This window comes from Hydractinia symbiolongicarpus, chromosome 11 (assembly GCF_029227915.1).
Source record: "Hydractinia symbiolongicarpus strain clone_291-10 chromosome 11, HSymV2.1, whole genome shotgun sequence".
Lineage (NCBI taxonomy): Eukaryota > Metazoa > Cnidaria > Hydrozoa > Anthoathecata > Hydractiniidae > Hydractinia > Hydractinia symbiolongicarpus.
In genome coordinates, this window is record NC_079885.1 from 24,039,209 (window position 1) to 24,061,448 (window position 22,240).

At 33.8% G+C, this 22,240-nt stretch overlaps 1 protein-coding gene across 4 annotated transcripts; it reads right to left on the reverse strand.

Moving 5' to 3' along the window:
• Window positions 1-877: 877 nt before the first annotated feature.
• Window positions 878-21,198, reverse strand: LOC130614544 (serine/threonine-protein kinase PRP4 homolog). 4 transcript variants are annotated; one of them, XR_008975904.1, is made up of 13 exons: window positions 21,050-21,198; window positions 11,761-12,738; window positions 10,565-11,606; window positions 10,036-10,129; window positions 9,720-9,867; window positions 8,975-9,112; window positions 6,595-6,748; window positions 6,301-6,415; window positions 5,651-5,889; window positions 2,948-3,005; window positions 2,484-2,551; window positions 2,147-2,189; window positions 878-1,948 (listed from the first exon to the last, which is right to left on the reverse strand). XR_008975904.1 is itself a non-coding variant. In XM_057435969.1 (10 exons), the coding sequence occupies exons 1-10, from the start codon at window positions 21,172-21,174 to the stop codon at window positions 2,955-2,957; spliced, it is 3,084 nt and encodes a 1,027-aa protein (XP_057291952.1). In that variant the 5' UTR covers window positions 21,175-21,198; the 3' UTR covers window positions 2,893-2,954. The 4 variants fall into 4 exon arrangements, 2 of the variants coding, with proteins under 2 accessions (XP_057291952.1, XP_057291951.1); XR_008975903.1 differs by having other exon boundaries at window positions 2,449-2,551; XM_057435969.1 differs by lacking the exons at window positions 878-1,948; window positions 2,147-2,189; window positions 2,484-2,551 and having other exon boundaries at window positions 2,893-3,005.
• Between the last annotated feature and the right edge of the window lie 1,042 nt (window positions 21,199-22,240).

The following is a 22,240-nucleotide window of genomic DNA, read 5'->3' on the forward strand; positions in this document are numbered from 1 at the left end:
ACCACATCTTCTCTCCACCGCAGAGATTAAAGATGAATAAACACAAAGTTGTTTAAAAACCTGAAGTAAAACTTCAATAATAACGTATCAAATTGTATGTTTTTCTTCCTGACAAAAAACTGTGTCCCGTGGCATTGCTATGTTTATTTATTTGTGAAAATGAAAACAAGCAAAATTCTTAGAAAGCTTCTTCGAAGAATTCAAACAATTTTAATTGACTTGTAACTATGATAAACTGATTAACAACGTAATCAATGCGATCCAATCTGGAAAGATAACGGGTTTTGATGACAGATTTATTAATAGCAATAAAATATTCGTAAAAGTCAGATTATGACGCATGCAAACAAATTAATTGCCGTCATGTCAATGCCACACCAGAAATTAACTCATAAAAGATAAGACGTCGACGGAAGCCTGTTTCTAGATGTAAATGAGGTAGAGGTAAATGACCCCCTGCTAAAGAATTCATGACTCAGCAAAAAGACTATGCTGTCAAAAAATATCTTTTAATACTACTTAACTATATCGCCTGTGTGGGCCCTTTAACAAAAAAATTTGATAGAGCTAAAAAATATGTTTATTACCCAACTCAAACCATTACCGCTCTCTCACCATTCCCGGTCACTAAAAGCATTACCGCTTTCTCACCATTCCCGGTCAAGCAATACCGGTTTTTTAAATTTGACTAACTACTGTTTCGCTGCGTTTTCCTCTTTATATTTCCATTTATATAATATTTGGGAAGAAAAGTCAAATATGTTTCTAAATTATCAAAAATAGGGACTAGGTACTAAAACCCACGAGCTTAAAGCGAAAATCTTGGTGTACTCGGTGTTTGCTACAATCCAATCATTCAGGATAAGTAACATTGGAATGACCTAACTTTTCTAATCTTTGCATTGTTTATTTATACAGTCTCTTTCTTCATAATATACTATACTAGCTAACGATTTATTACTTATCTTTATATCTTCATTCACGTACACATTCATACATACGTGAAGTAATGACGGTTGACAACTTCTAATGCTAATCGGTATGGCAGACGTCTTAGGAATGCATCGCACGCACTATGAGTGCACACTATGGGCGCACTAACGCCCTAAAAACTTCTACTATGTGTGCGCCATAATAAGTCGCTACGGTGTCGTCCCCATTTTAAAAAAAAAAACACTCAAAAAGCTATCTTAGAGTAGTAGCAAGAGTAGAGCAAGTAAGATTGTACAAACCAAGTTTTCCACATTCAGTGCGGTATACACGAGGTCTCCACAAACAATGCACGGTCGAAGTGTTTTACGAGCAACGACGTAAATATAAAGTCTAGAGTAGTATGACGTCAAAACCAATGATGTACGTACGAATTTTTCGCAAGCAACAACGTAAATGCAAAGTCGTTACGATCAGATGTACATACGAATTCTTCAAAAGCAACCACGTTACTGCAAAGTTGTTACAATCAATTGTACGTACGAATTCTTCACAAGTGACGACGCAAATGCAAAGTCCTTACGATCAGATGTACATACGAATTCTTCACAAGCAACCACGTAAATGCAAAGTCGTTACAATCAATTGTACGTACGAATTTTTCGCAAGCAACAACGTAAATGCAAAGTCGCTACGATCAGATGTACATACGAATTCTTCACAAGCAACCACGTAAATGCAAAGTCGTTACAATCAATTGTACGTACGAATTCTTCACAAGTGACGACGCAAAGGCAAAGTCTTTACAATCAGATGTACATACGAATTCTTCCCAAATAACGACGTAAATGCGATGTCTTTACGATGAGATGTACGTATGAATTCTTAAAACACGAATAAGAGTCTTCAAAACCAATGATGAAGCTACACACGAAGTCTTTGTAAAGGGATGGCAGGTACATCAAGCAGTAACCAATACACCACGTCGAGTCTTGATATTGATATTGCATATGGGAATCTTAAAAAAAAATCATATGAATTAGTTTAGTTTTTTGTGAATTATAAAGAAGTACAGACATTATTGCAAATCAGTTTTTCAGTGTGGACGCCAACTTTTTTCAAATTAATGGGGAATGATGCACGCCGATTGGTTCGTTCTAAAAGTGTCGAATAATATCTCAATGTCGAGTAATATCTCAATGTCGAGTAAATATACCATTTATTAACATCTGATTTGAACTGCATTAAGAATCCTCACTCTAGAAGTAATGAAACAGAGATGAAATTTTGATTAACACTTTAAAGACTTTTCCTTCATTCACTTATCCAGTCACTCATTCACCCAAGATAGTTTTATTTATTTATTTATTTATTATTTGTTTTATTTCATCTTTATATTCTTTTACATCCTTCAGTTCAGATAAACAAAAGGCAGTGCCATTTTGGTAACAACTTCGTACTTATTCTTCCAGAGTACTTTCTTAAGAAAAAAGCACTTGTCTTAAAGAAATAGCTAACCATCAGGGCAAATGTTTGTTAAACCAATCACATACGCTGAATGTAAGTTGGTCAGTAATTGGAGTATATTTTGTTACATTCCAAATGCTCGACCATATCGTGGCTAAAAAAATAAGAACGCATGGTATAGTTAAACACAAGGAATCATGAACATGGTATAGTTGTACAAAGTACTGCGAACATGGTGTAGTTGTATACAAAGTGCTGAGACCGTCTTACATTTGTACGCAAGGTACTAAGGACGTAGTATAGTTGTACGCAAAGTACTGAGGACGTAGTATAGTTGTACATAATGTGCTTAGACATCGGCTATTTTCCTGTATAGATCTAAGTGTCTTCACGTTTCAGCATGGTTAAATACTCACCTTACATGGACCACCTTTTCGATGTCCGAACGTATTAACCTTGTATTTGACATAGCGCGGATGATAAAGAACACATAGAGTGTTTATTTTTGTTTTTATTAAAAAAAAATGTTGAAGTTACACCCTGTTCTTACCATCAAACTATAACGACATCAGAAAATCAGATCTGTGTAAAAACTGCACGAAACATCTCTTAATACATCACACCAAATGTAAGCACTATAGACAGTAAAAATAAAATAAAAATTTAAAACATTTCTTTCATAAAATATAACGACATTACAAATACCCTTCTCTAATTTTCTGTATTGTATCACGAGAATGACGTCATCGTGCAACAGTAGATACAACAGAAAATCTGTGAAAAATCTCTTCCTATGTGGAGAAGATCTTACTAAAAAAAACAATTAAAAAACTCTTTAAATGAAAGATCTCCACAAGAAATACTTTTCCGATATTATCTCCACAAGAAATAACTTTTCACAGATATCTCCACAATAAATTGTTCAAGAAATGCATGTACTCGTCACAAGATATTTTGCTTGTCTTAGTAGGTTCTGTTCACAATAAAAAAAACAGTTTCATGCAACATATGTTTTATACACCAAAGATGGTCCGTGCAATTTTCAAATCCCTTTGTTTTTGTAGTGTCGTCATAATGACCGTTGCTAATCACCTTACGCCATCTTTTGCGATATAAACGAATGAGTAAGACACTGACTGACGCTAATTCGTTTCGCTGGATCCAACATAAGCATTTTGTCTAGAAGGTCACGAAGCTGCGTAACTTTGCGTTTTGATTCTTCATTCAGTCGATGTTTTCCAACCAGCAGGGACAATAAATCTTTCGTGGGGTTTGTGTAGTTGATTAACGTCAGTTTTTCCTGATTGTTTACAAGTTGAAAAGAATTGAAAAATACATACCGAATTGATGAGGAGAAAGCAGCGTAAAATGAAGATATAAAAGAAAAAGAAAAAAAGAATTAGCAAAATATAAGCAATAAATTGATTTGTCTCTGTAAAATTGGACACAATCAAATTTAACGAAACTGTTCCATGTTACAATAAATTCTTCGCACAACTCATTGTTTTATTTAAAACTGATTTCAGCCTGTTTTTTTGTATCCTTATATTCGCTTATATTTTCTTATTTATTTTGCACCCAATGTTCCGTTCAGTGGGAAACCGATTAATTAGCCTATATAAGGGAAAATATTTTTAAATTAGTCCAATCAGAAAAAAAAATTATATTACAAATTAACGAGTTAAACACACAAAAAAAAACTATCGAATCCTGATGAAAAATCACCGAGATTCATCCATTTTTCTTCCTTTAGGAATTTTTGATTCAATCTAAAATTAATCTTTTTTAATACAGGCTGGTTTTCACTTAAACAAAGTAGGAAGCAGACCCTACTTTTGGATTGATTGATGTCGATCGATTTTAACAATTTTGTTTCAGTGAAAACCTGTCGTAACCCTATTGGGGTAAACGGTGGAACACGTTTGGATACGAAAAACATGGTAAACGTTTCAGATACACTTGATAAGCATAGTAAAAATGCTAAAATGGGGCTGAAAACAAAAAAAAATTATTTTTGACCTTCTGTTAACCCAGAGTCACCATAGCAACAAACGTGACGTCATACTAATTCTTTTTGCAGTAAAATGGGAAATAGTTTTTTAGCGTTCCCCACCCCCGCCACCGCCTGACTTGCGGTAGTTCTTGTCTGATGTGACAAAAGAACGACAAAAGTATCCCTCCGTAACTAAATAAAATCTACTATTTGCAATATGATAAAAGGATTGTGGGTTTTATTTTTAACAAATCCGAAAAATTGCAAATTAACGCAAGAAATGTTTTCTACAAATGAAATATTACGCTTGCTCAGCGAAAAAACAACAAAAGTACAAAGAGAGATTACACTTGACATTTCACGACAACTCGTTTTTCTAAACATTATTTTTCGCAAGAATACATCATTTACTAAGGTTAATTTTAGCTACCACTTACTACCCTAAGCAGTCTGTAAGCAAAAAAGTTTCAATTTTGCAGTTAACTAAAATTTTTTATTTACCTTATCAGTTAAAATTTCGTCGGTGAAAAGCGACAAAATTCGAAAAAAACATTTCGTCACCGACGAAATTTTATAACCGATGAAATGTTTTTACCGACGAAATTTTATAACCAACTAAAAATTTTGACCGACGAAATTTTTTACCAAAATTGAATTTTCTATTTTACGTGTTTTTATTCGTGTTTGAAGACTTTTAAAGTCATATTTGAAGCCATAAAAAGGAGGTATTAGGAGGAAGGATAAGAAAGCTAAAATTTCAAAAAAGATAAGTAAGTTTTCTCTCGAAGAAAGCAAAGAATGTGTTGAAAATGAAGAAAAAACACTTGTATTACTATTGATTATGATTTGTTCTGAAAGGGGGTTAAAACTTTTCGTCGGTAAAAGAAGTGACGAAATTTCAGAACAATTTCGTCACTTTTCACGGGCGAAATTTTATAACTGACGAAAAATTTTGACCGACAAAATTTTAACCGATACGGTAACTGTAAAAGTTTTAGTTTTCGCCGTAATGTGTTTTCATTATCGACAAAAAAATCAAAAACATCTTTTGATATGCAACCTTCAAGCTCGCAGTGTGTTATATTTTTAGAATTCAGCGAATATAAATTTAATTTTGCGTACGAACGATTTTAAATTTTTTTTTGCGTGAGTTCCTAATTTCGTGTATCGAACAAAAACTGCAAAATCCGCAAAATTTAGTTTTTGCAAAAAAATTGGTCCCTTGAGATGTTTAAAATTAACATTAAAAAAAATACTAACCTTTTGAGTGATTTTATCCAATTCGACATACATGAAATTAAAACTTTCATCAAAATGTTTATCCCTGAACATAGCCTTCCTAATGAACCTGTTCGGCATCCTTCCTTTGACATCCATCATCAATTTGAGCATCTCATTGTTTGTCTTCCCAGAGAACATAATCTTTCCTGTGTATAGCTCAAACAAAGTACAAGCGACAGACCACAAATCCAACATTGTATCGTACTTCTGACCAATAACTGAAAAGTAAAATGATATGATAATAAAGGAATTGTAGTTTCACGCAACTTTTATATTTGATACACGCCTTTTTAAAGTAAAACATAAAAAAAATGAAAATGACAAAGGTCTTTCAAATTAAAATCTTACAATACAAGATTAAAAGTTTCGAATAATGAAAATCTTTCACAACAGTCGTACAGCAGACACTGTTACGACATTATTGTAAACACACACATGTTGTATAACAAAGTGACACAAGTGAGTTTGTATAAAAAAAATTGTGGAGATATATTTGGTAAGTCTCTGCAACAGTGCCACAACAATTACCGACTTTAAAGCCTAAAAATTGACTCGCAAACACTTCTCATTTTAAGAGCTTCAAGCAGTTGAGATGTATATGAGTGCTTTAGACATGGTTTTGAACTTACTGATTTCTGGAGCTCTGTAAAAGCGACTGACAAGATACGGTGTGATCTCGTTATCTGCAACAGGAGATGCTGATCCAAAATCACACAGCTTCAGCAGCATCTTGGATTCGTTGACCTAAATATTTAGGTGCGTGGTAAATACAAAAAGAAAACAATATGTAACTCTTTTAACTATGATAAAATTCCTAACATTACTATATTCTGAATTCAGGTACCCTGATTTTTCTAGCATTAACTAACTTGCTTTATTGATGTAAAGATCGGTCGCTGGTTCGAAAAAGTACAATAACTTACTAATATATTGTCTGGTTTGATGTCTGCATGGATGATATCACATTTCTTCAACAACCGCAAAGCCAGTAATAACTGCTGCGCATATGAACGAACTGCTTTCACATGAAGACCAACATTACTTCCATATTTCTTTAAAACTTCTCTCAAGTTCATACTAAAACCAAACGTGGAAATGTAAAACTCCTTTAGGCATGGATTATACCAGAGAGGTGAGCACATCTTCTGTAATGTGTAGGATTATAGAATCAGAAAAAAGGTGAGGGCTTGTCTTAGTTTGAAATAGCAAAAAAAATAGTAACTTGCAACACAACATTCAGTAAAAGACAGAGTAGGTTGATAACATACGAATCGGGTGGTTGCGAGACACAGATAGAATACTTCCAGATAAGAAAGTCAGACAAGGAGGTAATGAAGAATGTGAATTTTATGTCGGGAAGAGTGTGTTTCCCACCATAGGCAGCTGGTTTGTAATTTGTTTTAAAAAGTGTGCAAGAAGCCAAGGAGAACTTCAGGTCCCAATAGAAAAAGCTAAGAAGAGATTGTACCAAGACAATTTAACGCAAAAGTTGGCTCAGAATAATGAATGGGATCGTGAGGATGTTGAAAGTACTTGGACAACTTAAAGAATTGTCTTTTAGAAGCTTTTGATGATACCTGTGGGTATTATCAAAAGCTTCTAGAAGAAAATTAGAAGAAAGAACTACCAAAACATATGCAGACCTGGTGGTGAAATAATACGGTTCACAAGCGAAAAAGAGAAAACTTGGGTAAAGAGTGGAAGTCAGGTCGTAGGAAGAATATCTACCGAGAAACTAAGCGTTGTGTTCTTACACCTGATAAAGAAATAGATTGGCAGATGTGTTGAGAAGGGAATACTAACGCAGTGAAGTGTTCGTGATAGCAAAGCAAATGAAGAAGACTAATCAAGATGTTGGAGGTGAGAAGTGTATACGTTACGATAAAGGTGTCTTGGCTAGCACATTGGAGGAGAGAAAGTTAGCTTGGAAGAGTTATTATCAAAGGTTGCTTAACACTAATTGGATTGCGATAATTTAGAGGGTAAGTTGTTTGATGATGATGATAAATTTGATGCAGTAAAGGGGCCAGTCATGAAAATCAAGACAGAATGGGTAGTAGATTCAAATAGAAAAATGAAGACAGACAGGGCTGCCGGAGTAACAAGTGTCGAAGCTACCTGATTTGACTTTTTTATATATAAGAATGGTGTTATTCCGAGTAACTTGTAGTCGAGTGTGATACCTTATAAAGAGGTAATTATAAAGGGTTGAAGTTGCTTAGGCAATGCAAGTTATTAAAAGAATGATTGATAAATTACTTAGAGAAAGAACTGATATAGATAGGATGCAATTTAGTTCTGTTCCAGGGCGTGGCACTTCAGATGCAAATCGCAAGTCTAAGAAAGAATCTCTATTTTGCGTTTGTAGATTTGTAAAACGATTTGATGTGTAGATGAGTGGCTAAGATGATAGACTCTGTATATAGCAATGTTAAAAAAATTGTGTCAGGATTAAAGATTAAGTTAGTGTAAATGTATGTGTACATCAGTACTTAGTTGTTTGTTTTTGTCTTAGAAACGATGATGGAGTTCGCAGAGTGTCCATGGGAGCTGTATGCAGATGAGTTGGTTCTCATAGTGAATTTGAGAGAGAAAGGGTTGAGATAAATGCAGCCAAGTGTAAAGTCATTATAAGTAGAAGTGAAGCTAAGTTTAACTATGTAGTTGGAAAGCCACCTTGTAGAGTTCGCTCGAAAGAGGTTGGCAGTGACTTAATTTTTTTTAGACATGTAAACATTGGGTACATAAGAAGCACAGTAGTATTGCAGGGAGGTTAGACTACGGAATATGCTGGAAATACTTTAATGATATACCACAATGGCTCGTTCGAGAGAGTTAAGAAATTCTGTTACTGAGGTGATATTTTTGGTAGAGAAGGGGGTGTTAAAAGAAGTGTTACTTGCAAAACAAGTGATGGAAAAAGTTCACAGTTACTTCCTTTGTTGACTAGCAGTCTTTTTGAGTGTAGAGACTTGATAGGGCCTGGGACAAAAGTATACTGAAACAAAAGTATACTGAAAAAAAGACTTAGCAGGACAGACTTGATGTAGAGGAATTTTAGTTTAGAACAAGTCTAAATCAGATTAGAAGAAGGTCATCAATATACCCCACCCAGCTCATGCTAGCATGCAAAATGGACGTTGAGCTGAAAATGATTGTGATCGCGATGGTGAAAGGGACGAAAATAATACGTTTAGAGTTTTGAACAACATCGTACCAAAAATAACATTTGCTTAGAAATACTCTCCATAATATATATCTCAGAAATACACAGTTCATATAAAAAGTCAACAATTGTTTCACCTGAGACATTCAAACACCAGACACAAATGCTGCTTATGATCAAAATGACGAAACATTCGCAAACAATGGTACTTGTCATCAGGATCAGCTTCGTTTAAACGCTGCAATATCTTCATTTCTTGCCGACCTTGCTTCTCCCTACAAAACGCAGAAAAATAAAAGTTTAACAAACGTTAAGAATTTGAATGAAAATACATTGTTCAGTTCTCTTTCCTACTTTGTTTACTTGATTACATGGAGTATACATCAAGTCCGAACCATAAGTGATTACAACGTCTCCAATCAACATTTCACTATTATTTTTATTTTTGTTGCAACTATAATTCAGTTTATTTTTATTTTGTATCTTTTGAGGTTTAACATGTTCTGTTTAATAAGTTAACATGTGAACGTTGCATGTGTAAGATTGAAAGTCAAATTTAAAAAATAACCTGGGACCATGCTTTGGCAAAATAGTTTGATGAAGTTTGCCACCCTTACAGGACGTATGGCGTATATCGCTTACTAAAATCGTAGTATGAAAATCATTATGAAAAACTGAAGTCTAAATCTTGCTTTTAAACTGAACGTTAGTAATGAATTATTGCTATTTTTATAGCCATTAAACATTAACATAAGGCTTGCATTATCTTCACAAATATTTTATAAGTTTAGACTAATATATATCAGACCTAAAAACATTATGAAAAATTCACAAAGACATCTATAATGAAATTTTACAGATATATTTAAATCTCTCACTTACATAAGTTCATTGTTTCTCATAATTTTGATAGCGACATCTGTGTTGTCTTTCATCGTGTCACGTGCTCGCACCACATTACTAAACACACCATGCCCTGTGTATCCATACACATTATATCTTTTGTCCATAGTCTCACCAATCCTTGTTTCTACAAACAGAAGACAGATTCTACAGAGTTCAGTTAATATCTTTGTAAAGTTATTTGGTCTGAAACTTAAAAGTATAATGCAATGACTGCACTAATCTTAAAAATAAGTTTTGTAAATTACAGAACAGTTTTCTACGAATAAAGAAATTTAAAATAAACAGAACTTACTGTAATATCCTTCTGCATCATCCCAATTATCGGTTAAGTTTGGGTTGTTTCCTTCTTGTGTAGTGTGTGTGTTTGTACTGCCGGTCATGGGACTCTAAAGACGGTTTCACAAAATGGTGAATTTACATAATTGAGACAAAAAAAATGATCTTTGCACTTAGCTGTTACAATTTTATTTTAAATGAGTCTTGCCAAAATACTTTACTTTACGTTTTTGTGTTTAAAAAATTATTTCGAAACAAAACTTAAAACTGCCTACTCCATACTTTTTTCTGGTAGTCCTGACATTTTTCTATTTTTTCCAGCTATTTTTGGCAGGAATTTCATACTTATTGGGACTCTGGATTACTCTAAAAAATAATAAAACAGACTGAAAAATTTAACTCATTTCTGATTGGCCCCACTTAAACATATGAAATAAATAACTAGTATTTCTGGCTGCTGACATTTTGGACAATACTTTGCAACTTCGAGACAATTCCTGTCAGAGTTGACACATTGTAGTTGCACAGAAAAAAAGATGTTATACCTCAAATTTTTCCGAAAACATATTGTGTTGTCCATCCTCTGCAAACATGTCCAAACCATCCTTTATTTCTTTTTCATCTTCACCTGAACTCGCATTTTCTTTCTTTTGCTGAATTTCTTCTGCAATGGTCTCTGCCTCAGTTTCTAAGTTTGTACTAGACTTGCGTGGTCTCTTATTTGCAGTAACAGAACTCTCATTTACATCATTGTTTGTGCGTTTTTTATCAGAAAAATTTATAGACGTTTCGCTGCTTTTTTCATTTACATGACTTTCTTGGGGTGTATTACTTGAAGCAGTTTCAACGACGCTAGCATTTTCTTTAATATTTTCCTCCCTGTCAGTTATTCTTTGAGACTCCTTTTTTTCTTTTTCCCTACGTTTTCCCTTCTTACGTAATTTTTCACGCAAGTCTCTTTCTTTCTGTCTTAACTTTTCTGCCTCTCTTCTCTTTACGCGTTCCTCTTCTTTTGTTTTTTCTTTCTGTATTTGTCTTTCCACCTTCTTTAACCTCTCTCCATATTTTTCCTTGTCCTTTCGCTTTTCTTTCTCACTTAAATCGCTCGATTTTTCAATACTTTTGAGCTTATCCTTTAATTTGGCCTGGTCTTTCTCCATGCGATGAATAGTTTTTTCAAATTCTCTTTTACGTAGTTTGTCTTTCTCTTCTTCAAGTTTTCTTTGTAATACCAATTCCCGTTTACTATGTTTCTTAGAAGAGTCATCTGAATCACTGGATTCATCAGTTGAACTTGACGTGTCAGAAGAGCTTGACTCAATGTCTTCATCACTGCTTTTATCGTCATTAGTATTGTCCATATTGTGCTTTTGGTTTTGAATCCCATTTACGCTTTCCACCTGCTCTTCCACAGATGGTTTTGTAGATGTATCTTTGGCTTGTATAACCACAGGTGGCTCAGGCGGTGGAGTAGGTTCTGGAGTTATTTGAAATTTTGCTAATAATGCCTTTCGTTCCTGCCTACGCTTCTCTATAAGTTCATCTTCGTCAACTTCCATTTTTTCTGCCAAATCGTCAAGGTTGATGCTAAAATAGAAAATTTTTAGCATAGGTCAAAATGCAACAAAAATGTGTATACAGAAAAAAAAGCATATAATATGTAATGATGAAAATATACAATAGCTTACAACTAATACGAGGTTTATTACAAAAAATATTCTATATATATGCCTCAACTTACTCTTCATCAGAGCTCTCAGCCTTCTTACTTTCTTCTTTGCCAGCATGCCTATCTTTTGACCTACTCCGCCTTCTCCGATCTCTATCATTAGTATATCTACTATTTCTGTTATCATGACCTCTATCACGCTGGTATCTGTCATTACTACTCCTGTATCTTCGGCTTTCCTCAGTATCTCTACTTCTATTGCGTCTATCTGAATCAAATCTGTCACGCCCATATTTATCAGGATCTCTCATGTGTCTATCTGTTGTTGATTTGTCCCGTTCATTTCGTTCTTTTTCTCTAGTTTTATTCTCGTTATCCCGTCTAGAGTTATCACTTTCATGGTGAGATCTGTCACGACTATCTCTTCTAGGATATTTATCAGAATCTTGTTTTCTTTCGTAATCTCTATCTCTTTGTTTTGACCTGCTTCTTTCTCTTGGCGATCTTTTACGACTGTGTCTGGAACTTGAATGATCTCTGTCACGTGATCTTCTTGCATCCTTACGACTTGAGTGATACTTTTCAGCTGATTTGTGAGATGATTCTGTATCGATCTCACTTTTACTGTCTTTTTTATTATCATTGTTGCTTTTATTGCTTTGTTGTAATGCCTCTCTTTTACAATCTTCAATTAATTGAGCAACTTCTGCATCATTTGCTGTTAAATCTTTCATTATTTCAGAATAAGCATTTTCGCTTTTATCACCATCCTTCTTTCCTGCTGTTTCTTCCAGTTGTTGTTGTAATAATCGCTTGCGATGCTCTAACTGGTCAAGATCAGCCATATCTATAAGCATGGACACCATGTCACTTTCTGCAGATTTGTCTTCTTTGTTGTGTTTGTGCTTCTTTTTGTGTTTATGTTTTTTCTTGTCCTTCTTCTTTTTCTTTGAATGTCTGGACTCATAATGTTGATCATCCTGGTCATGCATTCCCTCTTTATATTTTCTTTTGATGCTCGAATCATGCTCTTCACTACTACCAGATGAACTAAAACACAAAAGTTCAGAATTTATTTAACTATATCTTGTTCTTGTTTATTTGTAGGACCTCATGACAAAAAAATAAAAAGATTTCTGAAGTTTCCAGGATTTTTGTGTTAAATTTTTACCATTTGTAATAAAAACTTGACTACTGTCCATGTCAATCTAAACTTACAAATTTAATAATCTAAAAAATAACCCTCTGTTTTTAGTTTTTATTTATGAGGCATGCAGCTAAACTATTACGTACCTGGTGAACCAAAAACTGTAAGCAGTTTTTGTGTTTTTCTTAATATATATTAAAAGGTCATAATTGTCATTCACAACTGCCATAACTGTGGTCAAATCAAGCAATAGAATAAAGTAGAATAGAATACTAATGTCAGTTCTTTATCAGCTATTTGATTAGTTTTTATTTATTTATTTTCATTTAAATCTTAAATGTTCCAGTCAGCCTCTTTTGTGTGTTAATGTGCTTACAGACTGAACATTGAAAGGTGTTTCGGCCACAACTGTTAACTGGTATTATTTGCCAGACTTACATAATATGAAGATTAAGTAACCTATAAGTAACTCAACCAGGCAAATAAGAAAAACGTAACATGTGGTTTATGCCAAGAGGCGAAAGGGAATAAATAGTACATTAAAAAATAAATTATGTTTGAAGGGTTTTTTAAGTTTTCTCTTTGCAAGATTCTTGCAAAAGATTCTTTTATATATATAACATCCATCCATGTTAAAAGATATATTGCTTAAGGATATTTCATGAATATTATGCATTTTAAATACACTATCAGACCCCTTAACTTAGAAAATTTTTTTTACAAAACCTGTAACTTGTTTATGTTGTTCAGGAAAAATGACTGAACAGATAAGTGGTAATATTATGTCAAAAACAAACAGCTACAGCTGTCATCAACAGGGAATGATCGAAATCAACACATCAGAACACAGGAATTAAAGTAATTAACTTTCTTTACGAACCTGGATGGAAGCAATATATTGATTAAAATATTTCAATTTTTTGCTAAAAATTCTTTAAAAATAAGAACAACCAGCCATTAAACACATTTTATTGGCTCTTAAACAAATATTGTACTCAATTTTAAGAACATATATTGTGGCTAAAAGTTCTAAATCAGAAAAATTATTATATATAATCATTTACATTTGCGTTTTTAGATGACATTGTTGATTTTTAGTAGCGGTTGTTGTTTTGTTTTTTAACATTTGTAACAGGTACTGAGGATGAGTTTGTAACAGGTATATACTGAAGATAAGTAAACACTTGTTTTTTTGCTTCACTTTTCTTAGTTTTGAAGTTTCGGCCAGTGAAAAGTCTACAAAACCTGGCAGTGAATCAGACTCTAGCTGTGAAAGCTGTTATGAGGATAAGGAATGGAAGTGGAAGCAATAGCTTAGTAGTGAACCGTGACATTTTTCGTTGTTCCGATGCCCGATGAGATTGGCTCTTTCCGACTTGTGTAGAGACTTGAAGAAATGCCCACAGAGACGAGTCGCTGCACCAGGAAGTATATTTAAAAGTAAAAAAGAAGCTATTAGGGAGCAAACCATGGCGGACAGAGCAAACCTTGGCAGACAAAATTTTACCCCCTCTCCCCCACATTAAATGCCGCTCTGCGATCCCTAAGAGTTTTTAGAAGAGTTAGACTCAGAAAGCAATTTTAACTTAGAAGATTAGTAGGAAACTTCATTCTGTAGCTATAGACTATTGGTAGCGTTAATAATCACGACCATGTTAACATAGAAAGAACAGGTGCAAGCTAAAACACAGCCCTGGGCTTACTATAATAACAATTCAAGCAACCTCGATCCCCAGGGCCTATAGTGTTCTTTGATATGAGGATGAATCGCAACACGAAAAATAAATCAAAATAGATTATGCGATTCCAATTTAATTAGTTGTTCTATGGGCGAAGTCGATAGTAACTTACGGTCGGTAGGCAAAATAAAAATAATTTTACCAAGAATGTATGGTCAGAAGAACAAAAAAATAATAAAAAATAACAACGGAGGGTGTTACAACAACAATTTTTTTCTATGTATTTTCGCATAATCTTTTTGCATGTGATTTTGAATAACAATAGTTTGTCTCACTAACAAATATGTAACTAGTTCTCAAGGTGAAAAGATCAAAATACTTGCATGATCAAAAACTTGTTTTTAAAAGTTATGCAGCAAGAATTTTTCTTGTGTTGTTTTGAAAATTATACAGCAAGAATTATTCTTGTGCTGTTTTAAAAGTTGTGCAAAATATACTTGTATTGTTTTGAAATATAAACAGAGAGTTATACTTGCACTGTTTCGAAACTTATACAGCAAGTTATTCTTCTCCTACTTAAAATAATAAAACAAACAATTTTAGTGCTCTTTTAATGTTTTTTGCACAGTTTTATAGGAAAATCTAAATTTAAGTGCAATTTCTTTTTCGGACTATGGTTGTTTTGTTGAGAATATTTAAAGTCTTTTGCAGCGTTAAAACCATTTCTTTAAAATTCATAACGGAGGATGGTGTTACGACAAGCCTATTCTATCTTGTTTTAATTATTTTTCCAAAAGGGTATGGACGAAACTCTTGCTGTATTTCGGTTTAGCCAGCGTATTTTTAAACATATATATTAATCATAACGATGAAGGGTGTTACAACAATAATCTGTCTTGTTTTTCACTTGTCTTAGCAAAAGTAGCTAATTTTTGTTACAAATCACATAAAAAAAATTTAAACCTCTTTTTTACCACGTAACTATTTTAGTGCACCGCGCATTTTAGTTTTATCACAACAAATTACGAGGAACAAAGAATCAACTTCTACTGGCCTTACCAATGGTGGTCCTAAAGAATGTTATTGATTCACCTTGTTTAGTATAATTGTAGATGGTCATTTAACAAACAAAAAATAACATCATTGATATCTTCTATGCTCATTATATTTTCACGAGATGGGATGAGAAAAAGTTTGTTTTTTTTTCATGTTTTTTTTCTTTAAAACTTTTTTGCTTGTTATTATTATTTTTTGTGAAAATTAGGGTCGGCCGAGCCCGTAGAACAAATAATTAAATTGGAGTCCCCTTACAAAAAAAAAGAAAGAAAGAAAGAAGAAACAACAACGCGCGTAGGACAAAATAAAATCCCTTAAATCCCTGCAGTGTACCACAATATGATTCTTAGAGGCAATGTAGAAGAAGAGCACATGGCTTAATGCAAAGACAAGTGGACAGAGATTTAGAATTGCCAAACCCTTTTTGTCAGCGTTGATCAAACATTCTAGTGATCAAAACTCGACTTTGAAAGGGTACCAACTCTGTTAAATGAGTACATGTAGCTCGTGGTTTCTTGCCTTCTGAAAGAGTGGCAAAGGAATGCTTTCCAGGGCTACTTCTATTATTCTTATTCAAAAAAGACATATCAAAAAACACATTTTATAATTATTAACAAAATTAATCTTAGTTACAATAATTTACTCTTCTTCTTTTTCTCTTAGTTATCCTTTTACGGCAACTTGTTCAGGGGGCATTTTTTTTCCATGGGATGACCTCAAAACTGGGTTTAATCCGAAAAAAAATTATCACAAATTGGCAGCTTTCAAAAAGGAAGCATGCTGTAAACACAAGAAAATGTGGCTTTATATTAGCTTTATCATTTCGATTTTTACTTAATAAATGTTAAATTACAAATTCTCAACATATTATAAGCAGAATAAGACGAACTTTTTTTGAAGTGGGAGGTCAGCCCTAAGTTCTTTCTTTTTTTAATTTTGATGTTGAAATGTCTTGCACACGTTGGTTGACAAGTCATTTCTTGACATACTTCACTTTAATAGTTGGCAATTTTCTGTAATATATTTTTAATCTCATTTATATTGAATGCAAAATGATGCAAACTAAAATCTTGACTGGTACATGAAACAAGTAGAGGTTAAGACCATTAATGTATAGAAAGTTATGAGCCAAAATAGTGCACATAAGTTCAAACAAATAAAGCAAAAATATTGCTCCTGAGGTTCTTATTTAAATATGATTGTTGGAAAATTGGTCGTATTTTTGGAGAAAGATTGTACTCATTCCTTATCAACCAGAGTCATTTTTGCTTTGTTATAATTTATATCATGTTTAACATTAGAAACCTATTTTGGAAATATTACAAAATTGTATTATTTTTAAAGGCTAAAAACATTGCATGTTTTCCTCTTGAACTTGTGTATAGCATATTTTCCAACTGCATTAAATTATAACTTACATCATGTGAGCAAGTTCACCATTATGATTGGAGTTATTGAATTCATCATCCACACCAGATATAGTTTCAATACTTGCAAAGTTCTTTTGAGGCGGGAGTTCCCTTTGATGGTAAACATAACTAGGTATTTACGAAGCTAGCAAGTGTATTCTGTCCTTATTATGTGATTATCTAAGCAAACGGCTGTAGAAACAATCTAGCAACTAAACTTTATGATATTGACTATTAAAAAAATTTTCCAAAAATGCCAGTAAATGGGGCGGGGTTAAGTCCTGTGAGTTTATGTCAACATTCTTCAGTGCTGACCTAAAAGCCAAGCTACATTGATTCAAGGACAACGACCTTGTTTTGAAGGATGTGAAAAAAAATACTTTGCCAAAAAAAGATGTTTTAAATACATCGCTTGTTGCAGATAAAGGAAAATCACTTCACACTATTTTAATCTGTTACAACGAAGAAACCGCATCAAGTTATTTTAGACCTTGGAATATCGACTTTGCCACTCTAAGGGGAACAATGTCAAAATTATAGTGTCGAACACCTGCTCGATAGTGCTCAGTTTTAGTACTTAATTCACAGGGTTGAATCGGTTGAAATATCCTAGTTGAATGACTTACATCTCAATTTCATAGAGTTTATATGTTTAGTAATAATAATCGAAAAAATGTATATCGTATTAAAAAGAAGTCCAGAAGTTCTGTCTCCCACACAACACAGCAGGGAATAAGTCAGCCCTGCCCTCGGTTTTGTGAGAAAAGATGTTCTGCGAAGACTCTAACAATTGAGTCTTCTGTACAGTTTTGCTTTGCATTGAACTGTGCCTGTGACAAGCATTTTCGAAGCATGTCACCGGCTACTTTTGCGATATTTAACTTAATGATGCCCTGACCTTCAGTTCGTTAATAACATGTGTACAACTTACTTCCTAATCAGTTTATCTTAAAACATAGAGAGCTAGTTGGGACAGAACTATTAACTTAAGAAATACACCATCGGGAAGGTAGGTTAATAGGACTTGTACTTCATTTCCATTTGTCATCGTCTTAAGGAGAGCAATACAAGGTTAATGACGAAATTTTTTGCCAGCTAAAAAACAAAAAAAATATTGTCGACGCAATACAGACGCAAACAATTGAAATGTATCTCACGTCAGCAATTTTAATGAAGGTGGGTATTTAATAGAAATACATTTTAGAGATACATTTTAACACGGAAGAACAATTATGTATTGGGTAAAGTCTGGGTAAGGGATTACTCTAAAATAGCTCAGTTCTGCTTGGCGTGTGTATGAAGTAGAACAAGGCGTGTGATAAAGACCACGCCCGAAGTTCACATGGCGTGTGCATTCATGACCAAGACTGATTTTAAATTGGCCATTATAAAGAAAAACAATATGTCCAGGAATGATCCTATTCTGACCCAAGTCAGAACACAGCCCATCTATAGCCTATAGACGAGCTGTGTTTGGACCATCTTATTAGGCCAGGACCAACTTGCCACATGACTCTAAAATGTATTTGCATACACCAAGACCTTGTACTTAACAAAAAGTAACAGCAATAAAGTAAAAAAACTGAAATGCTGCAACTTTTTATGGCGTATTGTTGTACATAGCTAGCTGAGATTACATCGATTCATGCATTTCAAGTTTGTTGTTGGTAGCAAAAACAACATTACTTGGCAACTCTTGGTGCAAGATCAGATCAATGATTTTTTTTCATAATACAGCTGACAAGATCGTAAACGTATTTTTTAAAGTTTAGAGACTTTCTTGTTGCATGATGGAGATGTTTTTAAGTAGACTGCTGTGTGCATAATGACTATAGCTAAATAATTATGATTTGGATATCAAGATATAACATTCAGCTCAGCGTAACGTAATGTTATATATAACAGCTAGCTAGCTATTTATTTTTTTAAGTTATTTATGCTTATGTTTCCAGATAATCTTCAATGGAATTATTAAAAGTTGAACTACAGTACTACCCAAGGTCTGTGGGGGCAGCCACAATTAAAGTTTTTTATAACATGAAATGTGGTAAGTCTCACCAGAGCGATACACGTTTTCTTTGTTTGCTGATTCCAGGTTTCTTAATTTTTTGCTGACGATCTCATAACTTGGGATCTGCATGTCGGTTTGCAATCGAATTTTGTTAGTAAAACCAAAGCAAGTTGCAGATCCTGAGTTATTGAGTCATCAGCAAAAAATAAGAGGCCTGGGACGAGCAAGCGAGTGTCATTTTAGCAAAAAAATTTATGTTGATCAATTAACCTTTATAATATCTATGCATTGATAAAGTTTGAATGCACACCTCTTAACAGGTCTAAAATTACTGATGAAAGAAAAGGCCAAATTTGCAATTACTGAAATATGACATCATAATTCATGCAGCATAATTAAATCTGAAATTCTTTACATGTGAATATCTTGAGAACGAAAAGAGCTTTTTAAAAAATTTAAAAAGACTTTTTAAGCTCTATAATATAAGTCCAACATCATTTTATACCTTGGGTTCCCTTTAAAGCTCCCATTTGAGCTACAGACCCCTTTTTTAGAATTCTTGTAAACTAGACAACATCCTTATGTGTAGATCAAACCCACAACCACTTGGACATTAAACGTCTTACCGACTGAGCTACTAATCCCTATTTATCAAATTTATTTGTCAATTTATGTCTGTCCTTGCTCAATTTTGGAGAAAAGCAAAAAATTTATGACATGTTATTTATATTGATCGTTAGTTTTTAGCTATATATGTAATATGTTATATTTTAAGAGTTCATGATTTTGTCTCTTCCTTTATCATCTGCTTTAGTCCTCATCTATAAACAATGCATTTGTCCACAGTTGAGCCTGGCCTGTCTTTATTTTAATTTAAATTTGAAACAGTGTGTGGTAATTATTATAGGTCTAACCCATCTTACAATGTTTAACTTTAGTCTGGCAGTCTTCAGACTGACCCATGTTGTGGCTGTCTCTAAAAAGTGTCCAATAGTTGTTGGTCCTGTTCCATCTTATGACACAGTGTTTTAAAAAGTGTGAGAATTATTTGCTAATTGCCCTGTTTACAGTTGGGTTTGTCCTATCAGATATCACAGTTTTTAAAACTACAAGATTTCGTTCTCAATAGTTAGGCCTGTACCAATTTCAGACCAATTACCAGGGTGCCGATAACCCGCATACGATGTATAAAGTGCAGTATTCACCCAAAAAACCCAGCATAGGACCCAAACAATGCCTGAAAAAATACAGATTCACCACAAAAACACTCCAAAGATTCACCACAAATGATTCTAAAAACTATAGAAATTAAATAATAAACTTGCTATGTTGTAGCGAAGTTTTTAAAAGAACTGTTTTTGTTATGATTTACTTGATAAATAACTTAGCTATATATAAACTTTATTAACTCTTTTCTCTTCAAGCGCCTTCTTCCAACTGTCATATGCATGGTATGTTACAAGAAGTGCAACTTCTTTCAGGAATGCTCCAGGCGAGTTCAGGAAAGTTAGGGCGGTTTTGAAGGACAACCGCAAATTTAATTAAAAAAGTCGCCCACCCTCTTGACCAATATACATACATTTCTCAAAGTTTGGACCAGCCTGTATGGAATATCCCAACTGCGAACGCACCAACCCGCCTAAAGTTGGACCAGCATCCGTAGTTGCGTCACAACAATTCAGTCTTTAAATGAAGTTAATTGGAGTTCAACAAAACAATAAGAACGTTAAGTTTCTTTTATTGACTGAATTTATTAAAGGAAATATTTTACACTGGCATTTCAGGATACTCATTTGGCATGGCTAAATATGTTTTTGAAAAAAATCCTTATTTGCTTAGTGGTAAGAGTAGCTACCAGCCACTTTTCCAATCAGGTTTCTTAATGAGAAAGGAGCAGAGAGTTGTCAGCAATAGCTATATAGCTAGGCTAAAAAGCATTAAGCAAAAAAGATACAGGCTCCAATGTTTTTTACCATGCATAATTGTTTCTTTAAATATATACATAGCTTAAAATAACAGTACGTAGCAGTATATTAAACATCCTTTGTAATTTACTCACCTCATAATATCACCAGAGACAGATTTTTTTTTGGTACCACGATATTTCGAAGCTTCCACCACCATATTGAATGTCGGATATACGCAAACCAGATCCCTGGCGTCGAAAGTATGGGGCGCTAACATTGACAATATTGCCCCCAAATGGCCATATATAAAGTGCATAAAAATGATCGAATATACTTTTATAATATATATAAGCTGTTAAATAATGTTATGATTAGCAAGCTTAGTATACTAAAGTGTGTCATCGGAGGGTATTTATATCCCGCCTAGTGAAAATCGCTTGATTAGACGGAGTGTTATCCGCATATAGCGGTCAGTTTGAGCATCTTTGTTATTCCATATTTTTTTGCTCCCTTTTCCTTTTTTATATTCGCGTATTAAGAACGCGCAAGAAAGCATGGATAAATAAAAACACTTATTTCATGCGTTTTTGTCTAAAACTTAATTTCTCGTGAAATAATAAAGACACATGAGAGATTCATAAGAAACGTTGAACTCCATGCTATCTCTTTCTCCTAGCTTTCTAATGTGTGGCTGACACAAAGAAACAGACGACATAAGTGAATTTCCGTGCGATTGCATGCTATTTCTTGTTATTGTTATTGTTTTTTTTTTTGTTTTTCGTGTTTCCATGCGACGATTTTTATGTCAATGGAGATGGCATTTTTAACATACATAATTCGGAAGCAAACTGTGAAACTAAATAATGAAACATTTGAACCTGAGTCAGTAACCGGTGGTGTACCGCAAGGATCGATTTTAGGTCCCTTTTATTCTTAATTACCTTCAATGACATTGGCAGCGTCCTTTCAAACTGTAAAATACTGACATAGGCTGATGACACTGTCATTTATGTTTCTGGTAAAACAAAAGATAGCATCGAAAAATTGTTGACTGATGACTTTAATCGTGTTGCAGACTGGCTCGAAATGAACGATCTTGTTATAAATATGAAAAAGGGAAAACGGAATGCATGCTGTTTGGCACTACTCAACGTATCAAAAATAAGACCTTGGATATAGATTATCGGCATCAATCACTCTCTTTCACCAACTCCTACAAGTATCTTGGTGTAAAATTGGACCAAACTCTTTCACTATGTGAGCACATCGAGTCGACATACAAGAAAGTTAAAGGGAGATTATACTTGCTTCAGATAATCAGACCTCAGTCAACCATCGAGACT